We start from the raw sequence: 22,498 nt of genomic DNA, 5'->3' as shown, positions 1-22,498 counted from the left end.
GCTTACTATACCAGAATCTAAATCATTAATGTAGATTAGGAATAGCAGAGAACCTAATACTGATCCCTGTGGTACACCACTGGTTACCACACTCCATTCTGAGGTTTTTCCTCTAATCAGTACTTTCTGTTTTCTACATGTTAACCACTCCCTAATCCATGTACATGCCTTGAATCCCTACTGCGTTCAGTATGAGAATTAATCTTTTGTGCGGGACTTTGTCAGAAGCTTTCTGAAAATCCAAATAAACCATGTCATATGTTTTGCAATTATCCATTATCGATGTTGCATCCTCAAAAAAATCAAGCAAGTTAGTTAGAAACGATCTCCCTTTCCTAAAACCATGTTGACTGTCTCCCAGGATACTGTTACCATAAAGGTAATTTTCCATTTTGGATCTTATTATAGTTTCCATAAGTTTGCATTTAATAGAAGTCAGGCTTACTGGTCTGTAGTTACCTGGTTCAGTTTTGTTTCCATTTTTGTGGATCGGTATTACGTTTGCAATTTTCCAGTCTGTCGGTACAACCCCTGTGTGAAGAGACTGTTGCGTGATCTTGGTTAGCGGTTTGTAAATAACTTCTTTCATTTCGTTGAATACTATTGGGAGGATCTCATCTGGCCCAGGGGATTTGTTTATTTTAAGAGCTCCTAGTCCCTTTAACACTTCTGCCTCAGTTATGCTAAAGTTATTTAAAACTGGATAGAAACGGGTTGACATGTGGGGCATATTGTCTGTATCCTCCTTTGTAAAAACTTGTGAAAAGTAATCATTTAATATATTTGCTATTTTTTTTCTTCATCTATGATTTTTCCATTTGTATTATACATTTAACCTCCTCTTTGAATGTTCTCTTGCTGTTGTAATATAGGATAGACATTTTGGAATTGATTTTAGCCCCCTTAGCAATGTTCATTTCTATTTCTGTCTTGGCCTTTCTAACTTCCTTTTTGACTTCCGTTTGCTGTTCCACGTACTCTTTCTGTGTACTTTGTTTTTGGTCCTTTTTTAACGCTCTATAAAGTGCCTTTTTTCGCTGAATATATTTTTTAATTGATCTATTAAACCGTTTTGGCAATTTAGTTTTACACTTAGTTTTTTCACCTTCTCTGTGGCCCGTAACTCCTCTTCCTGCACAGACGACTCTTGCTCCTTTGACGGCACCTCTTGCTGCTGCAGCGGCACTTCTTGCTTTGGTGCAGGCCACACTATTCTCGCCAACACTAACTCAAGTTCCAAAGGCTGTGGTTCTGGCAACCCCGACTCTTGACTCAGTCACCTGTTGCTCTCCTTTAGTGCAGCAGGAGGTCTTCTATTTCCATATTTTTTAAAACTGTACTGGGTCCATAGGGCTTTTACCGCTGCTGCCATATGTAAAAGATTCTACTTGTTTTAAGGTTCGTAACCCCTTTTAAGCAGACCCCAACACAAGAATTTAAGTTTTAAGCACTTATGTGTGATTTTATTATTTACAAAAATAAAATAAATGAAAACAAAACAAAAATCTAACTCACACGTGGAGTACTAACTACACCTTTTTTCAATCCCTAACTAACACATCAGATGGCCAAGCCATTTACAGATTAAACAATAACAATAATGTAAAACATAAACAAAAAGTTTTAGCCTCTAATCTCCCCCCCGTTTTTTTTCCTTTTTTTTTTTTTTTTGAAAACCGCACAGGTCTCTTCAGAGTGACAACCTCTCTCTTCACACAGACTGGAGACTGCCTAGAACAAACTTGTTGTCCTGTTTAAATAACTGCCTGTGAATTCCAGGCTGGTGACACTAATTCAATTAAATCAATTGAAATAAATAATTACACCTGTGACTGTGAAAACACAGCCACACAAACATTCCTCTGGCAGGGACAGACATTAACCCTACCCCTGCCAAACACCCACACATTTTTTTCAGGAAGGGATCTGCCCTGCCACAAATTATTATAATTGCAATGGTATGATCATTCATATGAAATGCTCTGTTTGTGATAAGAGATTTTGTTAGCAGGTATCAACAACTGGTATCAACAATTAGGTTGCTTCTAATAACCCTTTGTGCTATTGGACAGGATGTGTTTATTCTGTTATCTGAACAGCCCTTAGTAACCTGCCTGGTTGTGTACCGTGCTCTTCTGCCCTGCTGTCATAGGTGATACACTATTCCGCCCTCAATGATATTTACAGAACAATTGACCTTATGTTACAGTATGTATTTACAGGTAAAGGGGTTTTATTATATCTAGGAAAGATGTAGTAATCAAAATTGGAATTTGATTATCCTAATGTCTTGTGGTCCCAATCAGTATGGAAATTGAGGTTTTACTATAGTCTAGCTTTGGCTTACTACAGTTTACTGTTAAATATAAGGGTACTGTGTGGCTTCCTAAACGGTCAGGCAAGGCCAAAGGGTTCAGCTTCAGCTCCAACGAAAACCATGACACCTGGTCTGTCCTTCATACCAAGAGGTGACCTTCTTTGTATGACAAAAACCAATGACTCATCATACAGAGCTTGTCATATGATACAGCAGCCAGGTAGTTTTACAATACTGTAATGGAATAGAAAACACATGTTTAATTCACAGTTTTTAATACGTACACATGTATGTTATATATGACTTATTAATTTAAAACACATGTTATCTATCTTACCTAGTTGCTGCCCTGTCCGTTCTCATTTACTGAACAAATCTGGCACATTTTTCATGAGACAAGCTTGTCAATATCGAGATTCATGTTTTGTGCTGAAACGATCTTTAGCACGGAGTGTAGATGCTTGTCATTCAGGTGAGATCTTTGAGCGGATTTATTAATCTTCATCAGTGAAAATAGCTGTTCACAGAAGTACGTACTGCCAAACATTGACATGAAGCGTGCAGCCTGAATGCGTAGCTGTGGGAATGTGGCTGGAAGGAACGGGTAAAACTGCTCAGCCAAGACAGAATCAAACTTAGCCTTCAGTGCGATATAGCACTGCAATTCAGTCAATTCCATCTGGATGTCTTCTGGTGCAGTTTCTAAATCTACATCAAATGGGTTTTAAAAAAGCTGGAACTGAAACTGCTACTTGCGAAAATCTGAACAACTGTGCAGCAAACGCACTACCAGGAAAAGTAAAAGTACATCTTGTCACGTTAGGAAATGGGAAAGGTTTCCTTGCTGCATGTGTTTTTCCCACACATGTAACTTTAGCCGAAGTGCCTTAACACCGTCATACATTTCAGTTGTGACTTTTTGCAGCATTGCAGTTTTACATTTAAATTGTTGAGCTGTTCGGTTATACCACAGAGAAATCCCAAATCACACATTGCATCTGAAAACTGTCTAATTTCTTTCCCTTTATTGCATGAAAATGTCTATTTCTTGACGCAATTCAAAGAACCTTGTAAGTACTGCACCGCGGCTAAACCAGCGCACTTCAGTGTGGTGCAGCAAATCACCATATTGAGCATTAAGCTTTTTTAACTTTTGGAATTGCTGGCGATTCAAACCTTTCTCCCTGATGAAATTTAGCGTTTTCACAACCGTGACCATTATGTGATACATTTTCAGCACCTTCCCACACAGCGCTCCCTGGTGTAGAATACAGTGGTGTCATTGGACAATTCACCTCGTGTAGTTTTATGAACACCATAGCAACAAGCCCAGTCAGCTTTTCTTGCCTTTTGCTTTCCTTCAAACTTGCCATATTTTTCTTTGTTTCGTTTCATAGTGGTGCCTTAAATTGAATTATTTCATCACTGCAATACTTCCCGTACATACCAAGCAAATGGGGGTTTTTTGCTGCTCTACAAATAAATATTCAAACTCTCACCTTTCCTGAAACAATCTGGATTCCTTATCTATCTTTCTTTTCTTGGACATTTTGAGAGTTATATTGGCATTTTTGACGGCCAGTAGCCTACAGTGTCTAACGGAAAACACGCCTTAAGCACCAAGCATGAGATATGATTGACTGTCTTTAGCTCTGAGCTTCCTGCTACTTCTCTGATGGCTGATGGGATTTGGAGTTCTTCGGTATAATAACCTAATAGACTCAAACTGGGCCAGGCCAAATTACACTGTAATGAATTAACTTTGCGGGGGGCCGGATAAAGTACTTCCAAGGGTCGTATTCGGCTTGCGGGCCTTGAGTTTGACACCCCTGATCTAGCATGACAGGAAGGAGACTGCACTGTTAATACTTTAGGAGAGGTTCTGGGTGTTAGGTGGTGCAGAAGGGCAAATTCACTATCCCGCATTTCACTTCTGGAAGCCTGGGCTGAAAGATAATTAGGATATTCTCTGACTTTATTTGGAGGTTCATCTACATGGTTCTCCATCTTTCCCACAGCTGTGTTCAATTTGACAATTCAACATAATTCAACCTAATCATGTTATGTTCCAAACGAGATGTAGCCACTCAACTCATCCAGTTCATAACAGCTGATTGATCCCAGAACCATATCCAGACAGCTGTTTTCAAATGGTTTTGTTCAACTGGTAATATCTAGCCAGAAAATCCTACGAATGTTAGCGTCAGTAATGCCCTGTTGTATGAGTGAGAAATAAACTCCTGGAGTATAAAAGCTGTTTGCAAATGGAATCCTGGACTTCCTGCTCACGTAGCTCAATATGGTCAAATTACAAGCAAGCTGCCTGTGCGAGCATGAACACCAACATATGTCTGAGCTCTAAGGCTTGCTCTGTGTATATCTTCTAGAACAGTGTTCAATGTTGCTTTATTATATGAATTGTTTCAACATTAATTCTTAAAAGTACAACGAATTATCTGTAACCAGTAAGGCTGCCTATTCAAAATGCCTCTGTTGTCATTTACGATATGATATAATACATTTTAGGCTTTATTAGCTGTTGCAGCTAAATGTTTAGTTTAAGTTAACTTAAAAATGAATTTAATGGTATTGCTTAGTTTCAATTCTAATTTATAACCTTGATTCCTAACATTGTTATTTAGCTGAAGTATTGAATTGGTTATTGGAATTGGTCTTGTAAAAAACACCCTTTTATATGCTGATTAAAAAAGATAAGGATGTGGATGAATATTACATTCCTTTTTCATGACAGAACTATAGTTCTTAAAAGTGTGTAAGTGTGCACTCTGGTGGAACCTTGGGGCTCCGCAGCCAGGGGGGGCAGATGGGCCATGGCCCCCCACTTTTAAAAGTGGGATGGCCATGCCCCCTCACTTTTTAACAAAAGAAACATATGTACAGCAGAGAGAAAGGGCGCTTGTATACAGGGCCGGCCTTAGGCCTATGCAGCCTATGCGACAGAATATCTGTAAGCAGCTCATCTACCACTTCTAAAATACTCAAGAGTTGCTGCTTTCTTTAACAGTAAAAATTCTCTTATGTAATCATAAAGAAGATGATGTTGTTACTGAGACAGAAAGTGCTTGGAGCTGCAGTGGGCTCCGGGCTCTGCTAGTCCAGGAGCTGTTTGTGCTTTAATGAATCTATCCCCACAGGGGACCCCAGGATCAAAGGAGCAGACCTAACTGCCTGTTTATTTCCATTAGAATTCATGATTGGAATCATTTATGCAAACTGATATTTACACTAATTCCTTGGTGTCTGTAGTTAGCAGCTTCTATGCTCCTTGTAAGAAAGCAGACCGTCACTCGAGTTGGGGTAGCACAATTAAAAAGGACACCCACTGAACTGATATTTTCAACATAGTCTTTTAAGGCATTACATGTGTTGAAGCTATGTGAGCACCTTTTGCATGACTTGCATTCTTTCTTAATTTATTTCTTTAAAGTTTTAAGCCATAATTCATTCTTGTCACATTCAAGCAGTTAACATCAGCAATTCAACTGGATGCTTAAAGCAGTTATAGTGCTGGACCTGGGATACAATATTTTATGCTTCATTTGAGAATATTTAGCACCTGGATTACGGTACAGAATTTCATGATTTCCATGCAGTTTAGATGCTCCAAATTATCTTTCCTGAGTGTGAGGTAGCACTCACTCATCATACATATTCCTTACCAAAACGTGCTATGTCTTAAAAGGGTCAGTAAATCACCTTCTCATGCTAAAAAGCCACACAAATTGGCGAAAAACTACGTTTTTATTTTGTAAAGTTGTAAAGCCGTACATTATGTTCATGACAGATCAATAGTGAAGATCCTGTTTGTTACATAACCTCGTACAACTACCAAGCAATTATTTATCAACTGCTGGAAGTAGCCTGGAAGCTTCTTTGACCAAATAAGAAAAAATCAGCATACAGTACGACGGGTTTAGCGACCGCTTCATTCAGGATTTTTTTTTTTATGTGACACCATTTATTCAATGTTTCAGTGTTGCACAAGGCCAACAAAAACAAAAACATTTAACTATAACCCTTAATATTATTAGATTATTTAAATTTGGAAGGAGAATTTCTCTCCTAAAAGAAAACTATATGGAAACCTAAATTACCCAAAAGGTACTACCAAAATATTGTGAGAAAATGGTGAGAACTTTTTTTTAATTAAATCTGGTTTCTATGAAACTGTTGATAATACTGTCTATATAGATTACCTTTAAGGATGTCGTTATTTTATTAGCTTTAATCAGCATAACACCATTCTTACAAGTCTCGACTCCCATGATGCCAATAAGTGTGTTACATTTAACTGAACCCCACAGCTTCCTGTTTGCAGCATAGATGGTAAGTGTAAGGCTCAGATGGCGTCCTTATACCCATAACACAGGAAGAGGTACTTATTATTGTTGTGGCAGGACAAGTAAGTCAAAGTGAAAAGTGTGAAAAATCTCATAACAACAAGATCAACAACAAAGCAATAATGAACTTGGAGAATTGCTAATGAGAATCTTCAAACATAAAGTTAAAATGCTTGTTCTGACCCTTTAGATGAGATGTTACAAACACTAGAAGAAGGGGCTTGGAGTGCAGGAGCCGCCCTATAACCAGGAGGTGGCTGGTTCAAGTCCAGGCTATTCCACTGCCGTCCATAGACAGGAGTTCACAGGGGGCGGTGGAGGGGGCTTAGGTCAGACAGGGTGTCCTTGGCTCACCATGTGCAAATGACCCCTGTAGCCTGTAAGATGCCCAGAGCTGCGTGGTCCTCTGATGCTGAAGTTCTGAGGTGGCTGCATTGCAAGCTTGCAGAGTGAGGACGCATGTGTCCGTCTCTGTCTCTCCAGAGTCAGCACGGGGGTGGCAGCGGTGAGCTGGGTTGAAATAAAAAATAATTGGGCTTTCTAAATTGTGGAGAAAATGAGAAAAAATAATTAGCGATTCCAAATTTAAACTAAATAAATAAATAAAATAAAGCTCCAGAAGGATGAACGCTTAGTGGTTAAGATGCTTCTTTGTGCCGTGCATGGTGTCCAGTTCACATCCAGCTGCACCCCGGTGCATTGCTGTTGTGACTCAGATCTCCAAGATTGGCTGCAGTGATTGCTGAAGTTAAATTGATTTTGTGATACACTGTCATTACAGATATTGAACCCTGTCTGAGATGAGGTTAAAACGCTCTCTTAGCACTGCTGGGATCCAGCGCCCACAACTATTCAAAATATGTTTGGTTTAAGTAACAATGCATACGAAGGTCTACTGACCTTATTCCAGCTTTTGGTTTGGGTCTACTCCCTGATTCATTCATTGTGTAGTATTGTTAAGTTTAGCACACTTCTAGCACCATTAAAAGTAAACGTTAGTAAATTAATAAACGTAACTGCATAGTAGCAACTAATACCTTGAGAGTGAAGAGAATCAGCTATTACATTAATGTTGGCCTGATTTTTGCAATGAACACATTTTATTGCTACAATGGGATTCTTTTTTTTTTTTTTTTGCTGGCGCCATCCAGAAAGGTATCAAATGAATGCAAAAAGCGTTGGTTCTTCTTGACTATTGAGCTGGCTCCACTCTGAATTGAATACATCTATTGTGCAATGTAAGATCTGAAAGTAAAGCCAGCAGCACTGCTGGTAAGGGGCCACTGAAATGATCCTGTCTAGCTTTTCATATAGAAACTCATTAGAATACTTCAATGCAGGACTGTGTTTGTTTTTCTTTAGTGCAGTGGAATTAGCCCAACAAAAATACAGCTTTTCAGAAGGCTTTTAATACAGTGAATTGCTAAGGAAGAAAATAATTGGTCCTGGAACAGCACCATTAGATAACATTCTTTATTCTGGTTAATGCTGACAGTAGGGGATCGCAGATACTCTGAGGCTTGGAAAGATTCAAGCATGTGTACTATTATGCCTGTACAGCACAGTGTCATCCAACATTCAAATTAAACACATTTAATATAATAGTCTCTGGATAACACTCAAAAAAGTGTGCTTTTTTGTTGGAAAAATATATGATCTGCCTGTTTACACAAAAGATGTAGGAGGTTCATCTGCTGTATTACATGTGTTAAACAACTTTTAAAAAATGGTTATATTGAACTGTAAACTCCTGGATACAAAACAAATGCATCCTTAAGCAGTAAAGAAAAGTGTATATTAATATATACATAATATACAGTATCCATTAATAAGTTTCATATTTACTCGACAAGAAGTCGCTACTTAAGTCCCCCATCATTACTATGAAATATTACATGAAAAATTACATTAAAATCACCAAAAGTTTTAGCAAAATTACCAGAATAGTAACTATCAATAGGAAGCAGCAAACAAAAAAACAGGAAGAGAAAACAAACATAATGTACTTAACAGAGTATCAGCCTTTTATAATTTAGTAAAGTTCATATTATTAGGGATGCGACAACAATTGCAATTGGTTTATATTAACTACAATGGCATGATTCAAAGGTATGACTCGCACCAGATTTTTAAAAGGAACCCCATACATGCTCAAGACCTACTTAAGATGGCTGCTGGACAAGCCCTATAAACGCCAGTAATCCTGGGAGAAACAGCACACGCAAATGATTCCTCCAAAATGGGGCTACATTTGACCTCTTGATATTATCTATTTTTTTCTTTTTATTACAATTATAAATGTATTCTGCAGTATAAATCTGTAAACCGGCCTACAGCTAAGCTAGGAAATGCTTTGCATCAGTGAAGACTACATTGAAAGGAGATTCTTTAGTAGTTCCTTTAGCAGGATGTCTCAGCTACTGGTTATTAGCACTTGTTAGGATTTAAAGCACAGCACTTGTAATGTTGTGTAACACATAGTTAAGTGCTTAAAGAAATGTACCAACAAAACATTTTAAGCGCTTGAATTCCTCTAAGGGACTGCAACCAAGACCAAGTTGTGATTGTAGTCAGGTTTAATTGGCTATAAAAGATTAACACATCTGATTCTGTGTGCACTGTGCTGTTCCTGCTGCCTTTTAGTTAATTTTTTCTCTTTTCCTTTCATTTTCTACCAATTGATCCTCTTTTTAGAAGAATCTCTAAGTGTAAGCAGGAATGATTGCAAACAAGGTGCCCTTCTTGTATGGTGAGGCGGCTGGCTTCCAGGCAAATGCGTTCCACTGGTTTGAATCCACTGGGATCGTTTCCTGCCTGAGGTGTCAAGATTTGATAGAATCAGCACCTGCAGTCATTTACACATTGGCCTCTTGGCCAATGAACTCAAGAACTAATGCTGTATGACACGATACAAAGGTAGCTTCTTATATTTGTATCCCCAGAAGAGTTTAACATATTAATCAAAGTGACTATCGAGTCAGTCCTCAGATGTATGCTGCGTCAGAGTCTTTAGTCATTTCAGTAGAGTCTGCAGATTTAACAAGCGCCTGTTCCTGCATACTGTAAAATAGCAAATTTGTAAAAAATGTGGGGTTTGATCAGCAGTAATTTTAGCTTTCATGTACCATACATAATATACAAACAATATCAGCAGCTCATTCGGGGGATGTGTCACACTTTTGTACAGTCAGCACTCATTTCACAGATGCTACAGAATTCACTGATGTTTCACAAGCTCAGATATGATTGCATTCTAGAGAAGAGAGATTGCTGCAGAGTCACATTCCCTGATGGAATAAGAGGTGGCAATCATTGAGGAATGGTCATGTATCCCTCCAGAACAATTGAAATGCCTTGCAAACCTATCGCTTGTCACGGAGACCGTCCACCTTATGGAAAGTGGTTTGGCAGGTGTTTCTATTTCTTTGTCTAACCTCTGTATGGTTCTGTGACAGAATGGCAGAGTAATGATGTACTCAGACCAGGAAGCTGAAACAGAGGCAGACAGGTATTTGTGGGTGAAAGGCTCTGGTGTGTGGTTTTTATCGCAGCAAAAATAAATCAGTAGGTTTAACGAAGACACAACTAACATAACCAAAAATAAAAGCTTTAACAAAACAATCCCAAACACAAAACACTAAACAAATACTGTGCTGGTCTGTAGCAATTGATTTCTTTCTATTTTACTTTCTCTCATTTCTTTCAGCTCACGCTCACTCACGTTCCTCCTCCTTGAACACCCACCTTGAACAACAAAAGCTGTGGGTTCTTATAGATGTGACCATCATCTAAATTAATCAGGCTCTGTTCTACCCTGCCACAGGTACTTACACACAATTTCTGCTGTATAGAGGGAAGACTTCACTTTTTAATCACTGGTTATCTGTATAGACTTCTTCAAACTGAAACACCATTGAAGAGTTTCAAGTTAAAAACCTTCACTATCTACCACAGAACAAGCAGTGCTCTACTCAATATGATTGACTATAACCAATGTTTATATTATTATCAAAAATATTGAATTTGTTTTATGAGTGATGTTACAGAGGTAAGAACCTAACAGATAAATAAATCGAATCTTTTCAATTGCAAAGGAACATAACAACAGTGTTGCCAACTTAGCAATTTTGTCGCTAGATCCAGCGACTTTTGGGTGTCCCTAGCGATAAAAACATTGTCAAAGTGACTAGCGACAAATCTAGCGACTTTCACTGCAGCAAAATCTAGCGACAAGAGGGATTTTCAGAGAAAGAAGTCACCATATTATCACAACATAAGTCAAAAGCAACTCAATACACCATGCTACTGCTGGTGACTTCCTGCTTTGTGGAGCTGCAACACTGCATAAGAACATAAAGAAAATCTGTAGCTGAGAGGAGGCCACACAGCCCACCAATGCTTGGCTAGTTACAAGTTGCTATTTAATGGACACAGTTGAAAATGATAGACTGATCAGAGGAAAGGAGGCACTTCACACAGAGAGAGGTGAGGGTATGGAATGGGTTACCCATCCATGTTGTTGAGGCAGAACCACTTGGATCCTGACCCAACTTGCTAAAGTTCCGTTTTTACCATTTAATGTATGTTTAAAGGTCTGACTGCCCTTACCAAAACCAGCAAAAAGTTTGTCTGCTTGAAACTAGTTGTTTATATAAACCACCTTTCAACAACTATAGTTGAGACTATATACTTAGTTTAAAAGACTGTAGTTTAAACTGGTGTTTGTTGACAAAATCATAGTTTCCTTTTAGCTCAATCATTGGCTTGCCTTTGGTCTCTCTGGATATCTTTCTACAAGAGCTTCCCATGCCTATCATACATGTTCTGTCTATCTATTTGTAACCCTTAAATACAATATTCAATATATACACGCAAGCGCGTGGACGCACACACACACACATATATACACACACATTGGATACAATGTAAAAGTGTGTTCCTGTGTTGAAAGTTAAATATTTCATAGTCAATCTGCTTAGATGGCAAATGAGCCGGTTAATTTATCACACCAAGTTAACCACTTGTCAGTGCCCCACATATCCAATGATGTGCTGACGACACCAACACCAGGCTGGCAGTCCCCTGCTGTTTTATCTTTCATCATTCATCATTTGCTGCAGCTGTTATCTCTGCTGTTTCCTTGTGTAGCCCACTCATCAGATGGCAGCAGTTTCAATCACTTTGATCAAGTGCCAGCATTCCTACCTGTGCACTGCATCCTCCACTGTAGAGGGCTTGTATTGCCTATGAGTTTTTATTTAAATTGAACATGCAATTCATTAAAGAAAATAAGCAGTCCACTAACAATGTGATAGGGATCTGTAATATATTTAAACACATTCAAAGTGTTCTACCTAAATGTCTAGCATCGTTAATGGATGTCATTGTTGTTAGCTTTAGTGTTTATATAGTAGCAAGTACACAGCATTTTCTATATCATCTCATGCTTGTAAATTCTGCCCATGTGTTGTATACACAATAATGTTACTGCAATTGATATTCTTTAAACCTGTACTCTTTTGGATGGCTGCCCATAATGAATTAAAAGCATCAAGTGAAAAACTGAGGTTGTAAATTTTGCCATAGTGTAATCTAGCAGTTTTCTATTTCCATTATAAAATGGTAAATTTTGCAGTTTTCCAATACCTATACTATACATTTACCATAGTTTATGTTTTTAAATATGCTTTACCATACCTTTCTGTGCTTTACAGTGCTTACCTATGCCTTACTTTCTTTCATTGTGATGTATTACACTTTGTTGTGCTTTACAATGGTAAACATTTAGAAAGGATTGTTCCTTTTTTATTTATTTATTTTTTTTAATTTGGACTCTCCAATTATTTTCTCCCTGATTTTCTCACAATTTGGAATGCCCAGTTATTCAACCCGGCAACACCGCACTAACTCAGGGGAGATGAGGATGAGCACTCTGTCCTCTGAAATGTGTGCTGTCAACCATCTGCTTTTATTTTGCACTGCAAGCCTGTTGTGAAGCCATTACAGAACTACAGGGTTAGAGAACCATGCACCCTGCCAGATTGCTGGTATGTGGTGAGCCAAGGACTCCCTAGCTGACCTAAACCCTCCCCACCCAGGCAGTGTTTGGCCAATTGTGCTCTGCCACATGGAACTCCTGGCCTGGCAGTGGCATTGCCTGGATTTGAACCGGTGATCTTCAAGCTGTAGGGTGCATCCTGCACTCTGGGCAGAGTGCCTTTACTGGATGCACTATTCAGGAACCCCCCTAAAGGATTGTTTTTTCAGCAAACCATCTAATTTGTGAAGCAAGAAGATATAGAATTGAACTGAAATGAGGTTGAATATGGTCAAATATATAAGGATAATATATAATTATAAGGATTTTTGTTAGTAAGTGAATATAGTAACAAATGTAGTTTGGCTTTCGAAAGAAGTTTGTGTTTCAAAGCATTCTCTAACCTAGCTAGTTTGTGTTGATGCCTTTGCTTGATGGAATTAAACAATGTATGTGTGTAGTGGAAGCACACTGTAAGTGGCACTGTAAGCTTGGAATGTATTCCTTTAGAAGAATTGCTCTGCTTCCTGACTGTGGAAGAGAATGCTAAGGTTTGTGTTCTTGTTTGAGAGCTTGAGCAGTGAAAGCCAGTGTCCTGTCACTTGTTGCATGGTCCTGCGGTACACCCCTGTTTTATTGACTGATATAATGAGCTGATTCACTCTTAAAACCTGCCTGTTTTTTCTAGCCTTTGTGTAAACACTATCCCTGTGTGAAAAGGAGAGATGAGAAAGCACACCTGCTGTGAGGATGAAAAGACGCTAGATTAGGAGAACAAGAGAAATGCATTATCAGGACTTGTTTTCTGCAATTTATGTGTGGGGGTAATTAGTAAGCAAGAAGGGGCATGACGTAGGGTGGGGGTTGGTTTCTTTTGAGAAGGCAAAGCATTAACGTGTGGGAAGATCAAAGTATATTGCTTGTAAATCAACACACAGTACAGTAAAGAGTATAACACAATATATTGCTGCTCCACAAACCGGGATAAACATACTATCTGTGGCTCCTGGTGTCGATATAAACATAAGAAAAAATGATTGTTTTAAGAAACGTATCTGATCACAGTGTAGTGCTTTTACATTTTATCCAATGGCAGCATTCCTGAAAAGCGTGCTTTGTGCACTAGGATGGGACAGGACCTGATTATATAATGCTCAAACAGTTGTCACCCATTCTTATTGTCAGACCATGGTTATGTTACAAACAGTCTTGTTAACTACCACACTTGATTGAATGCCTGGATAAAGTGAGATTACCCAAACAACTTTACAAATGTCAGAAGTCAGGTGTACAGTACGTGCACCACCAAACACGAAAGCAAACCTTCAAACAAACCACTTTCCCTTTTATGGTGATGTATAGATAAGGACCGAGGTCCGAGTACCAACTGTTATAATTAAATAGCAGAACCACTTGTTAATTCTGCTGCCATTTTAAATTGTGTTTTGTAGAGGATTAGAAAGATAATGCTACTGCTTCACATTTGTCCTAGACTGGATTATTCCCTCAAGCTAGATGAATCTTTAGGTTAAGATACATATTAACTTTGTAAACGATTGTTTGCCTAACAGTAAGGACAGTTTATGATGTTCGAGGTCATTGACCCAGGTGCATGTGCTTCAGGTTTGGTACAAAGCCCTTTCACTATAATTAGTGGCTGGGGGAAAAATAAATAAATAAATAAATAAACACCATATAGCAAAATATAGCACACACTTTGTTGTAAATGGTCTGTTCTTACACAACTGATTAATATGCAGATGACATCACTGACATGCATTCTGTCATGTGTCAATATCTTTTGAAAGAGGGATAGTAGGTATGTAGTTGGCAATGGCACACACTGCTCAGATATTATATATTTTTGTATGTTTTAAATCTCAAGAAGTGTCACTTCTGGAGAACCCAACTTCCCTGTAAGGATTAGAGGCATTCATTAAAGACTAGTCACCTAATGCTCCAGTTTAAACATCTTGGAGAATGATTTCAATGTTGTAAGGTAAGGTGAAATACACCAACAATGCTCCCTTACACTGTGCTGTATAACATACACCTACAATGCTCCTATGACAGGATGGTCACGATAAAGAAGCAGTGTACACAGTTGCATTGCAGGTGTAAACAGCAGAAGGTTTATTTTTAATCAAAACAAAACAAAACTGCGAGGGATGGAAATTGTGAGGGCTAAAATCAAACAAAAATCCAGGACTTGCTTTTCCGTGCCGTTTAAAAGTCTATACATCCATGAGGATCGAGAAAACAAAAAATAAAGACACATTATTTAAAAGAAGCACAGTCTAGTTATTCACCTTCTATATTCTGGATTTTACCCTCCTGTCATCTCCTGTTCCAAGCACCAACAACCTGATCCCACTTGTACCTGTGTCCCCGCCTGTGGAGTCATGGAAACACCAATCGCTAACTTAAAGGTGTTTATAATTCCCCTCTGACCCGAGTAGCTGCACCGTCATCAGGATGGCGTTGCCTACAATAGAGGCTTCTGTCTCACTTACGTGATCCTGGTGAAGGGTACTTTAAATTGGGCTGACACATTTGCTGTTGGGAGGTGAAATTACAACCCAAAATCCCTTTGTCTCATCACAGCTCCCTCACACTGCACTGTATAACACTGCCCATCAATATTTCACTTGCAAAAGTTAACACAAGAACCCCCTTATATCAGAAGAGGCTAATCTCTTCCAATTTAAGTTTTTGTAATAAGTACTTCTCCCTACTCCCTTTCGAAGCCTGGGTTGGAGACCATAAGCATCTTAAAGATCATCGCTTTCCAGCACAATGGCTAGCTTCCTGCTCAATAATTAGTAGGAAAGCAGATTCACGGCCCTCCTGCGTTGCCCCTGAGCTTGATAGATGTACTATTCTCAATCAAATGTCATTCTGAGCTCTGGGGCAAAGCCTGCAGATGTGTCCTGTGTCCCAGAGTTTAATCAAGCACCACAGGACCATTATCCCAGGTGAGAGGAATAGAGGGCAACTTGGGGCTTAGTAAGTCCCAGCCCTTAGCAAACCAATAGCTCCTATACTGTCAAGAGCATGTGCGAAGGAATGTCCTGTGAAGGTTTTTATCACAGTTGTGTAAACGGTTCTCTGTATGTAGATTCGTTGTTCTCAAAGCAATTTGTCAAGCCAGGTCTTAAAGGATCCCAGCGGTTCTGCATCAACAACATGGCAAGGTAGCCCATTCCACACCCTCACCACTCTATATAAAGAAGTGTCTCCTACCCTCTGTCCTAAGACTATCTCCACTTAATTTCAAACTGTTTCTCTGGGCCTGGTTTCTGTGCTGTGCTTAAAGTATTGGTTCATGTTAACTTTGTTAACTCCTTTTAAGATTATAAAGACTTTAATCAAGTCTAATGGGGTCTTAAAGGATCACAGTGATTCAGCATCAACATTAAATATCTTGGTATCCCTGAATAGAAAATAGTCCCCTCTTTGAAGTATGCAAGGGATTTTAATCTCTCCCACAAGTTCTGAGGTACTCCAAATATGATCCACTTACTACCAATGTAGAATGACCCTACATTGAATATTGTGCCAGTCTTGGCAGTCACCACTCAGAAACAAATTAAACAGAGAACAAATGCTCCCCCAAGTCATTTAGCATTGTTAGTACATGAATCCTTTAGGGTGTGACTGCACCTATGAGACAGACCATTATCTATTCAGGGTTACCAAGATATTTAATGAGCAAGTAGTCTGAGTGAAGATAACCGGCAACAAACTCCCCATCCCCAGCTGTGCTGCTTTCCTAGAAAAAGGAAAATATTCCAGGGTGCATTCTACTTGTGAGATGTCTTGCTCATTAAAATATTTAGCATATATTTAAAGTGGAGACAATTATCTATTCATGGATACGAATATATTTAGTAAGTGAAGTGTCTGAGTGAGGAAATGGGCAATGCTGTAAATCATATGTTGTTTCCAAACTCTTGAACACTTCTGTATATAAACAACAGTATTTTTTTTTTTTTTTTTAAATGTCTCTGACTTTCCACTGGAGCAAAATGCTTAGCAATCTTTCTATTAATACAGCTAAATATGAGGAAATAATCGCATCTGGAAGGGAGAATCTCAATTTATTCAAAACAAGTGGCACATTTTGAGAGCTGTGCTGGGTAATTGATTTTTAGCTCTACCAGGTTATTCAGAGAGACGGTGCAGAGGATGTCACACTTCTTAATAACAAGCACATCCTCTTTTTTATAGTTTTTGATTTATTTTTCCAGCATAATAAAATAACCCTTCCTACAGCAGGGCACAAACAGTTTTGTTGTTCACATTCTAATGTTCTATTTTATGAAAACCAAGTGTTGTGGTGAAAAAGCATGGAAAGAGACTCAACAAACTGGCATGGAAACAAACTATTCCAGTATTTATAGATCTGCTGTATTTATGGGCATTTTTGATGCCTTTTTTACTTGTGTTTAATGTGGTGTTACCTTGGCAGAGCAGGTATGTGGATTATTACTAACCCTGTCCCGTTCATATTGTCTCTTGTAGGGCGGCATGCCCCAAACGCTGTGTTCTACCAGTATGTTTACCCCCAGTGGATTCAGCCCTCTTCTGCAACCTCCTAAAGAAAGTGACCATGGAGGACTGATCTTCCAGGATGGAAACCTCACCTCTGCATCCCTCGACGCTTTAATACAACACCTGGTACCCACTACAGAGTACTACCCAGAGGTAAGGGGGATGACTGCAGCTTAGAAGAAGAACTGCAAGTAGCACCAACAAGTACAGCTGCTACTTTGTTTCCAAGGTGTAGTGCCCTTTTTTTTTTTTTTTTTTTTTTTTTTTTTTTACATATTTAAGAAGGTTGGGGTTCTCAAATGATCATTTATAACCTAATGTGCTACTCCTTCAAGTTGTATTCAGAGGGGCAGGTCAGCTCAGAGAGGTCAAGTCTTGTGTCCCTACACAGTTAGAGGTCACTTATAGGAAGTAACTGGAAAGCAAACTGACACCAAGGTTTGCTGTGAAATTGAAGTAAATGGCATTAAATTTAAGAACTGCAGTCACAGTAGTATAGTAAAAAAAATAGCAGCCCAGTAAACTAAAATGAAATATGCATAGTTGTGCCTGGGACACTGACGCTTATTAATAATTTATACTTTTCATTATTGAGAACAGTGCTTCTGTACAGTTACAGAGTGCTGAAAGTTCAATGTGGAAAATGAAAAATGAACACTGAAAGTCGTCTCTTATTGCTCAACAAACAGGAATTGTCATACCTGATATTCAAATTTACTGAATGGAAATTCCCAATAGCCTTATTAACATGCAGCCATTTCTTCCTCATTTTCTGAGTTTTTTACAATGTCACTTTACGTTAATAATACCCAGGCCTTGCTCCACAAAAAGGGACTCGGAACACAAGACCAGTGTAGTGCCATCCTAGTGATCTTTATTGAAAGTGCAATGGCACCAGCAGTATGTGGCAGTGGTAGTACAAGGTCCGCTACAATGGTGTCTGCTGTTGATGGCTCTCTGACATTTGCATATTTTCACAGCTCAATGCACAAACTGCTGTCACTCCATTACTCTTTTATACAATTATTTAAAGTAACCTTACATGTTTTTTAAATACTAAAATATTGCTGATAGTTCTTACATCAGTTATCCTCAGACATTGGAGAGAAAAGAGAGAGTCTCTGTCAGTGAAGAATTGCTGAATACAGCTAAATATGAGAAATAGCCTATCCACAGGAAATATTAATTTCTTTAAAAACATATTCTAAGTGCTGTGCTGGTTAATTGATTTCTAGCTCTACAATATCCAGAGAGACAGTGCTGATGACCTGTCACTTCCCAATAACGAGCACACACAAGACTCTTTATTTTTTTTTAAATGAACACAAAGCCACTTTTTCTAGTTTGAGACAACTGTGCTATCAAACCCCAAGACTCCCTGGTGTGCCACTCAAACCTTGTCTCCTGAAAAGTGGCTTCATGTTCCCTCATCTTTAAAGCATGCAGTTATTCTTCCCACTGTGAGCCAGGATTCTTTTTTTTTTTTTTTTTTTTAAATTCTGACCTCTGCATCAATGCTCCCTTTAATAGCCTCTCGCTTTGTTTGGGCTGCTATATCAATATTGAAGTTGTGACCCGTGCTCTCTTTGCTCTTGTAGAAAGCCTACATATTTACATTCCTTCTGAGCTCCAGACTCTTCATTGAACCTCATGAACTGCTCTCCAGATTGTGCCACATGTGCATCGAGCAGCAGAACCTTGACGACCCTGTACTTGATAAGGTGGGACACATTTGTACCTGTAAATATTCTTTAGATTAGTTTGTTTAGGAGTGTAAATGATTTTTGTACCGGTGCAAACTTCAGCAAAACACAACTCGGAGCATGCAATTAACCAGTATGTAGCTTTAAATATGATTTTTTTTTTTATCTTTCATTTACTGTTGTATGGTGTTTGTGGTCATCTTGTCAGGCAAGTACTCCTCCCTCTGTCTATGTATAAGTAGATTACGCTAGCAAAGTTGAAAAGACACATGATTTGAATAGACTGAGGAAGACTGTTCATTCCAGACAGATTAAAGTAGCTCAAAGCCAGGTGACATTAGTGAGAAATCAAACAGCTCAGTAGTGGAGCAACAGAAACAAGAAGCACTCAGAATTATTAGTATTGCAATACTATTGAGTATTCCCCTGTTATCCAAAAACTTGTTAGTAAATATTTTTTTCTCTTGTTTTTAGGCAAAAGTCAGAAAATTTGGGCCCAAAATCCTGCAGCTTCTAACGGAGTGGGCGGAGACATTCCCGTATGACTTCAGAGAGGAGAAGATGGTGGCACACGTGAAGGCAATGATCCACAGGATCGCTCCCTGCGATGAGGTACACACAGCATCCACAAGCGAAACATACCCTGTTTATAGAACAAGTGTAATCTACAGAAAAGAAAGTATGTTTAAACTTGTATTTGACAGCTGAATTCAATTTGCTTAGTACCACAGGTTAATAAAGAACAGCACGATTTGCTGGTCATTAGATTTGTATGAAAGCAAGATTCACACTGCAGCATTGACTGTGAAAAAGTAATTCCATCCTAGATCTCTCAATACAAGGATAAAATATGTTATGCAGTATACTGGTGTCTGTCATAATGATCTAAACCAGCTGTTCTCAAGCTGGGACTCGCAAAGGATTTAGTGGAATAAACTTTATTTATTTGTTTGTTTTTTAAATCTATTACCTTTATGCACATTGACTTACAAAAACAGCACACCCTATTACGCTTTCATATGAGTTAATCTCATATGAAAATGTAATAAACTAAGTGGACCATTTTACAAAGACAGGTTTTTGTGGATGAGTTTCAGTACACTACATTATGTATTTATCGTTTTTGAAAAGCCTGCTGCTAAGATGGCAAGTGAGGAATGTGAGCATGGAAGTCATGTTTCAAAAGCAAAAAGTCAGAAATAAGCTGACAAATATATTACAATACATCCATGACTAATCAGCAGTGTGTTCTTTATGGTGAAACACGTGCTCATGAAAGTGTGAAGCCTTCAAAAATGAACCATCATTTAGAAACCAAGCATCCTTCCCTGAATGACAAACCAATAGATTTTTTTCAGAAGTTGGCGAATCTGAAAATACAACAAGATGTCATTTTTCAAGAAAGCAGTGTGAATAGTAAAGCTCTCCGTGCATCCTACATGGTGGCTTTAAGGATAACAAAAGGCAGTATGCCCCACACTGTTGCTGAATTGGCAACCATTTTGCTGGGACCTGATTCCGCAAGCCCTTTTCAAACGATTGGTTGCACGGCGCATTCATGAACAGCTTTATATTAAAGTAAAAAACATAGACTTTTTTGCTGCCAACTCAGTGAATTGACTGATATGTCCAGGGCTGCACAGCTATTAGCTTTTGTAAGATACTGTGACAAAGTGCCCGCCCCTGTGTGTATTTTCTGTTATATGTTGCGTGTTGTGTGTTAAATGTTGGTGTATAATGTTGGTACGGGATATAAACGGGTCTGTGTAACACGAGTGTTTAAAATGTATATTTGTATTTAGGCACAAGGATTGCACAGCACTTCACGTGCAAGTAATATGTGAGCACGGGGAATTGCACTTTATTAATTCACGTGCAGTTGTACCGCGACTTCAGTTGAATGATTGATTAGCAGTCGAGTCACGGTACAGCTGCATAAAAGCCGCCTGTTTTCACATACTCGGGGTTGTGTGTTCGGGAGTGGAGAACGGGTGAGAGAGAGAGGAGAAACGTAAATTATATCAATTGCTACGAAAGCTGGAAGGACCAGCACCGTACTTGTTTTGTGTCGCGTTCGTCCACCCTGTTTTGTTAGTGTCTACTCATTTTGTTTGTCTATTTATTTTGGCCGCAAGTGCCGTGTCCTGTTTTGGTGTCAGTATTTGTACAACTGTTTTATTTTCTGGAAAGAATAAACAGCGAAGCAGCGCCTCCATTTATCATTTCCTCTGGCAGTACTGTGTGTTTCTTCTGGTCTGACATCCCCAATACAGCCATCTTTGTGACAGATACATTTGTGACGTATCCGTGTTGGAGGATGTATTGTTTTGCCATCCACTTTCAGATCAAGCTACTGGGGAAAGCATTCAGGACACTTTTTCTGAGGCAGTTAAAGATGCTGGGCTGGACTGGGAAATGTGTATTGGTGTATGTATTGATGGTGCCAGAGCTATGATGGGAAAGAACAGTGTTCAGGTGACTTGAATTCAGCGTGTTGCACACAGTGGTACTTGGACTCAATCTTCAATACATCGTGAAGCTTTAGCTGCGAAGAATATGCCTGTTGATCTTCACAAGGTGCTTGATGAAGCTATTAAAGTGTTGGACTTTGTCAAAGGTCAACCAACTAATGCAAGTTTATTTTCCATGCTTTGCGAAGAAATGGGTTCTGAACATCAGCATTTGCCGTTTCAAGTATGACAGATTTCTCGTGGGGAGGTTTTGATACCTTTGTATGAGCTGAGACGAGAAGCAGTGGTTTTTCTTTGACACATTTGTTTGAGCTGAGACGGGAAGCAGTGGTTTTTCTTTGACACGTTTGTTTGAGCTGAGACAAGAAACTGTTTTTTCTGGAGAAAAGATGATTTCTTTATGCTGGACTGCTCCAAGATTCACAATGGCTTGCAATGCTTGCTTATCTCGCGGATGGGTTTGATCGGCTCAGTGAACTCAACAAAAGTCTACAGCGATGTGATATATAATTTTATTTTTTATGAATGACAAGAGTCATTCAAAAGTTTAATATCTGTTGTGCGTGGTGGCAGTTTTTAAACTTTCTCTCTGGTGGCATATTTCAAGAGAGAAAATTTATTCTGTGAGTTGAAGATAAAAGACATCATCCTGTCACACTTGCAAGGCCTATAAAACCAGCGGCGGCAACAGGTAGCCTTTGGATAAGAGACACATTTGAAGAAGATGCTAGAAGAAAATGCATCCTTTCTCTTAGCAGTACAGGACAAGCTTGTGGATTTAGCATTTGATAATACCCTGAAACTTTTCCAAAACACTTGCTTTGTGATTTTTGGTTATTTTTGCACATGGAATACTCAGAACTAGTCTGCGAAGCCATGAAAGTGCTTGTGCCTTTTTGCATCGACATACCTTTGTGAGTCACTAATCTGGTTGCAATCTAAAGCAAATATTGTAACCATCTCAATGTTGAATTGACAACAGAACTGGTAATAACATAATTCTGTTATAAAAGGCATTTATAATCATTACTTACTAACATATTAATCAGGCACTT

General features: G+C 38.8%; 1 protein-coding gene across 3 annotated transcripts in view; it reads left to right on the top strand.

The window, feature by feature from the left end:
• LOC121296813 (ras-GEF domain-containing family member 1C-like) overlaps positions 1-22,498 on the top strand; it is an 85,613-nt gene that overhangs the window by 14,788 nt on the left and 48,327 nt on the right. The window contains exons 2-5 of one of the 3 annotated variants that reach the window (XM_041222636.1): positions 10,385-10,501; positions 17,240-17,422; positions 18,868-18,990; positions 19,447-19,584. In XM_041222636.1, the coding sequence (XP_041078570.1) occupies positions 17,246-17,422; positions 18,868-18,990; positions 19,447-19,584 (438 nt within the window). In that variant the 5' untranslated portion in view covers positions 10,385-10,501; positions 17,240-17,245. Of the gene's footprint in view, positions 1-10,384; positions 10,502-17,239; positions 17,499-18,867; positions 18,991-19,446; positions 19,585-22,498 lie in introns of those variants that run through there. The other 2 variants (XM_041222635.1, XM_041222637.1) reach the window with 2 other exon arrangements.

The sequence above is a fragment of the Polyodon spathula genome, chromosome 22 (genome assembly GCF_017654505.1).
Source record: "Polyodon spathula isolate WHYD16114869_AA chromosome 22, ASM1765450v1, whole genome shotgun sequence".
NCBI classification, from domain to species: Eukaryota; Metazoa; Chordata; class Actinopteri; order Acipenseriformes; family Polyodontidae; genus Polyodon; species Polyodon spathula.
The sequence above is the reverse complement of the archived record's forward strand: the minus strand, read 5'-3'. Positions and strand labels throughout refer to the sequence as shown.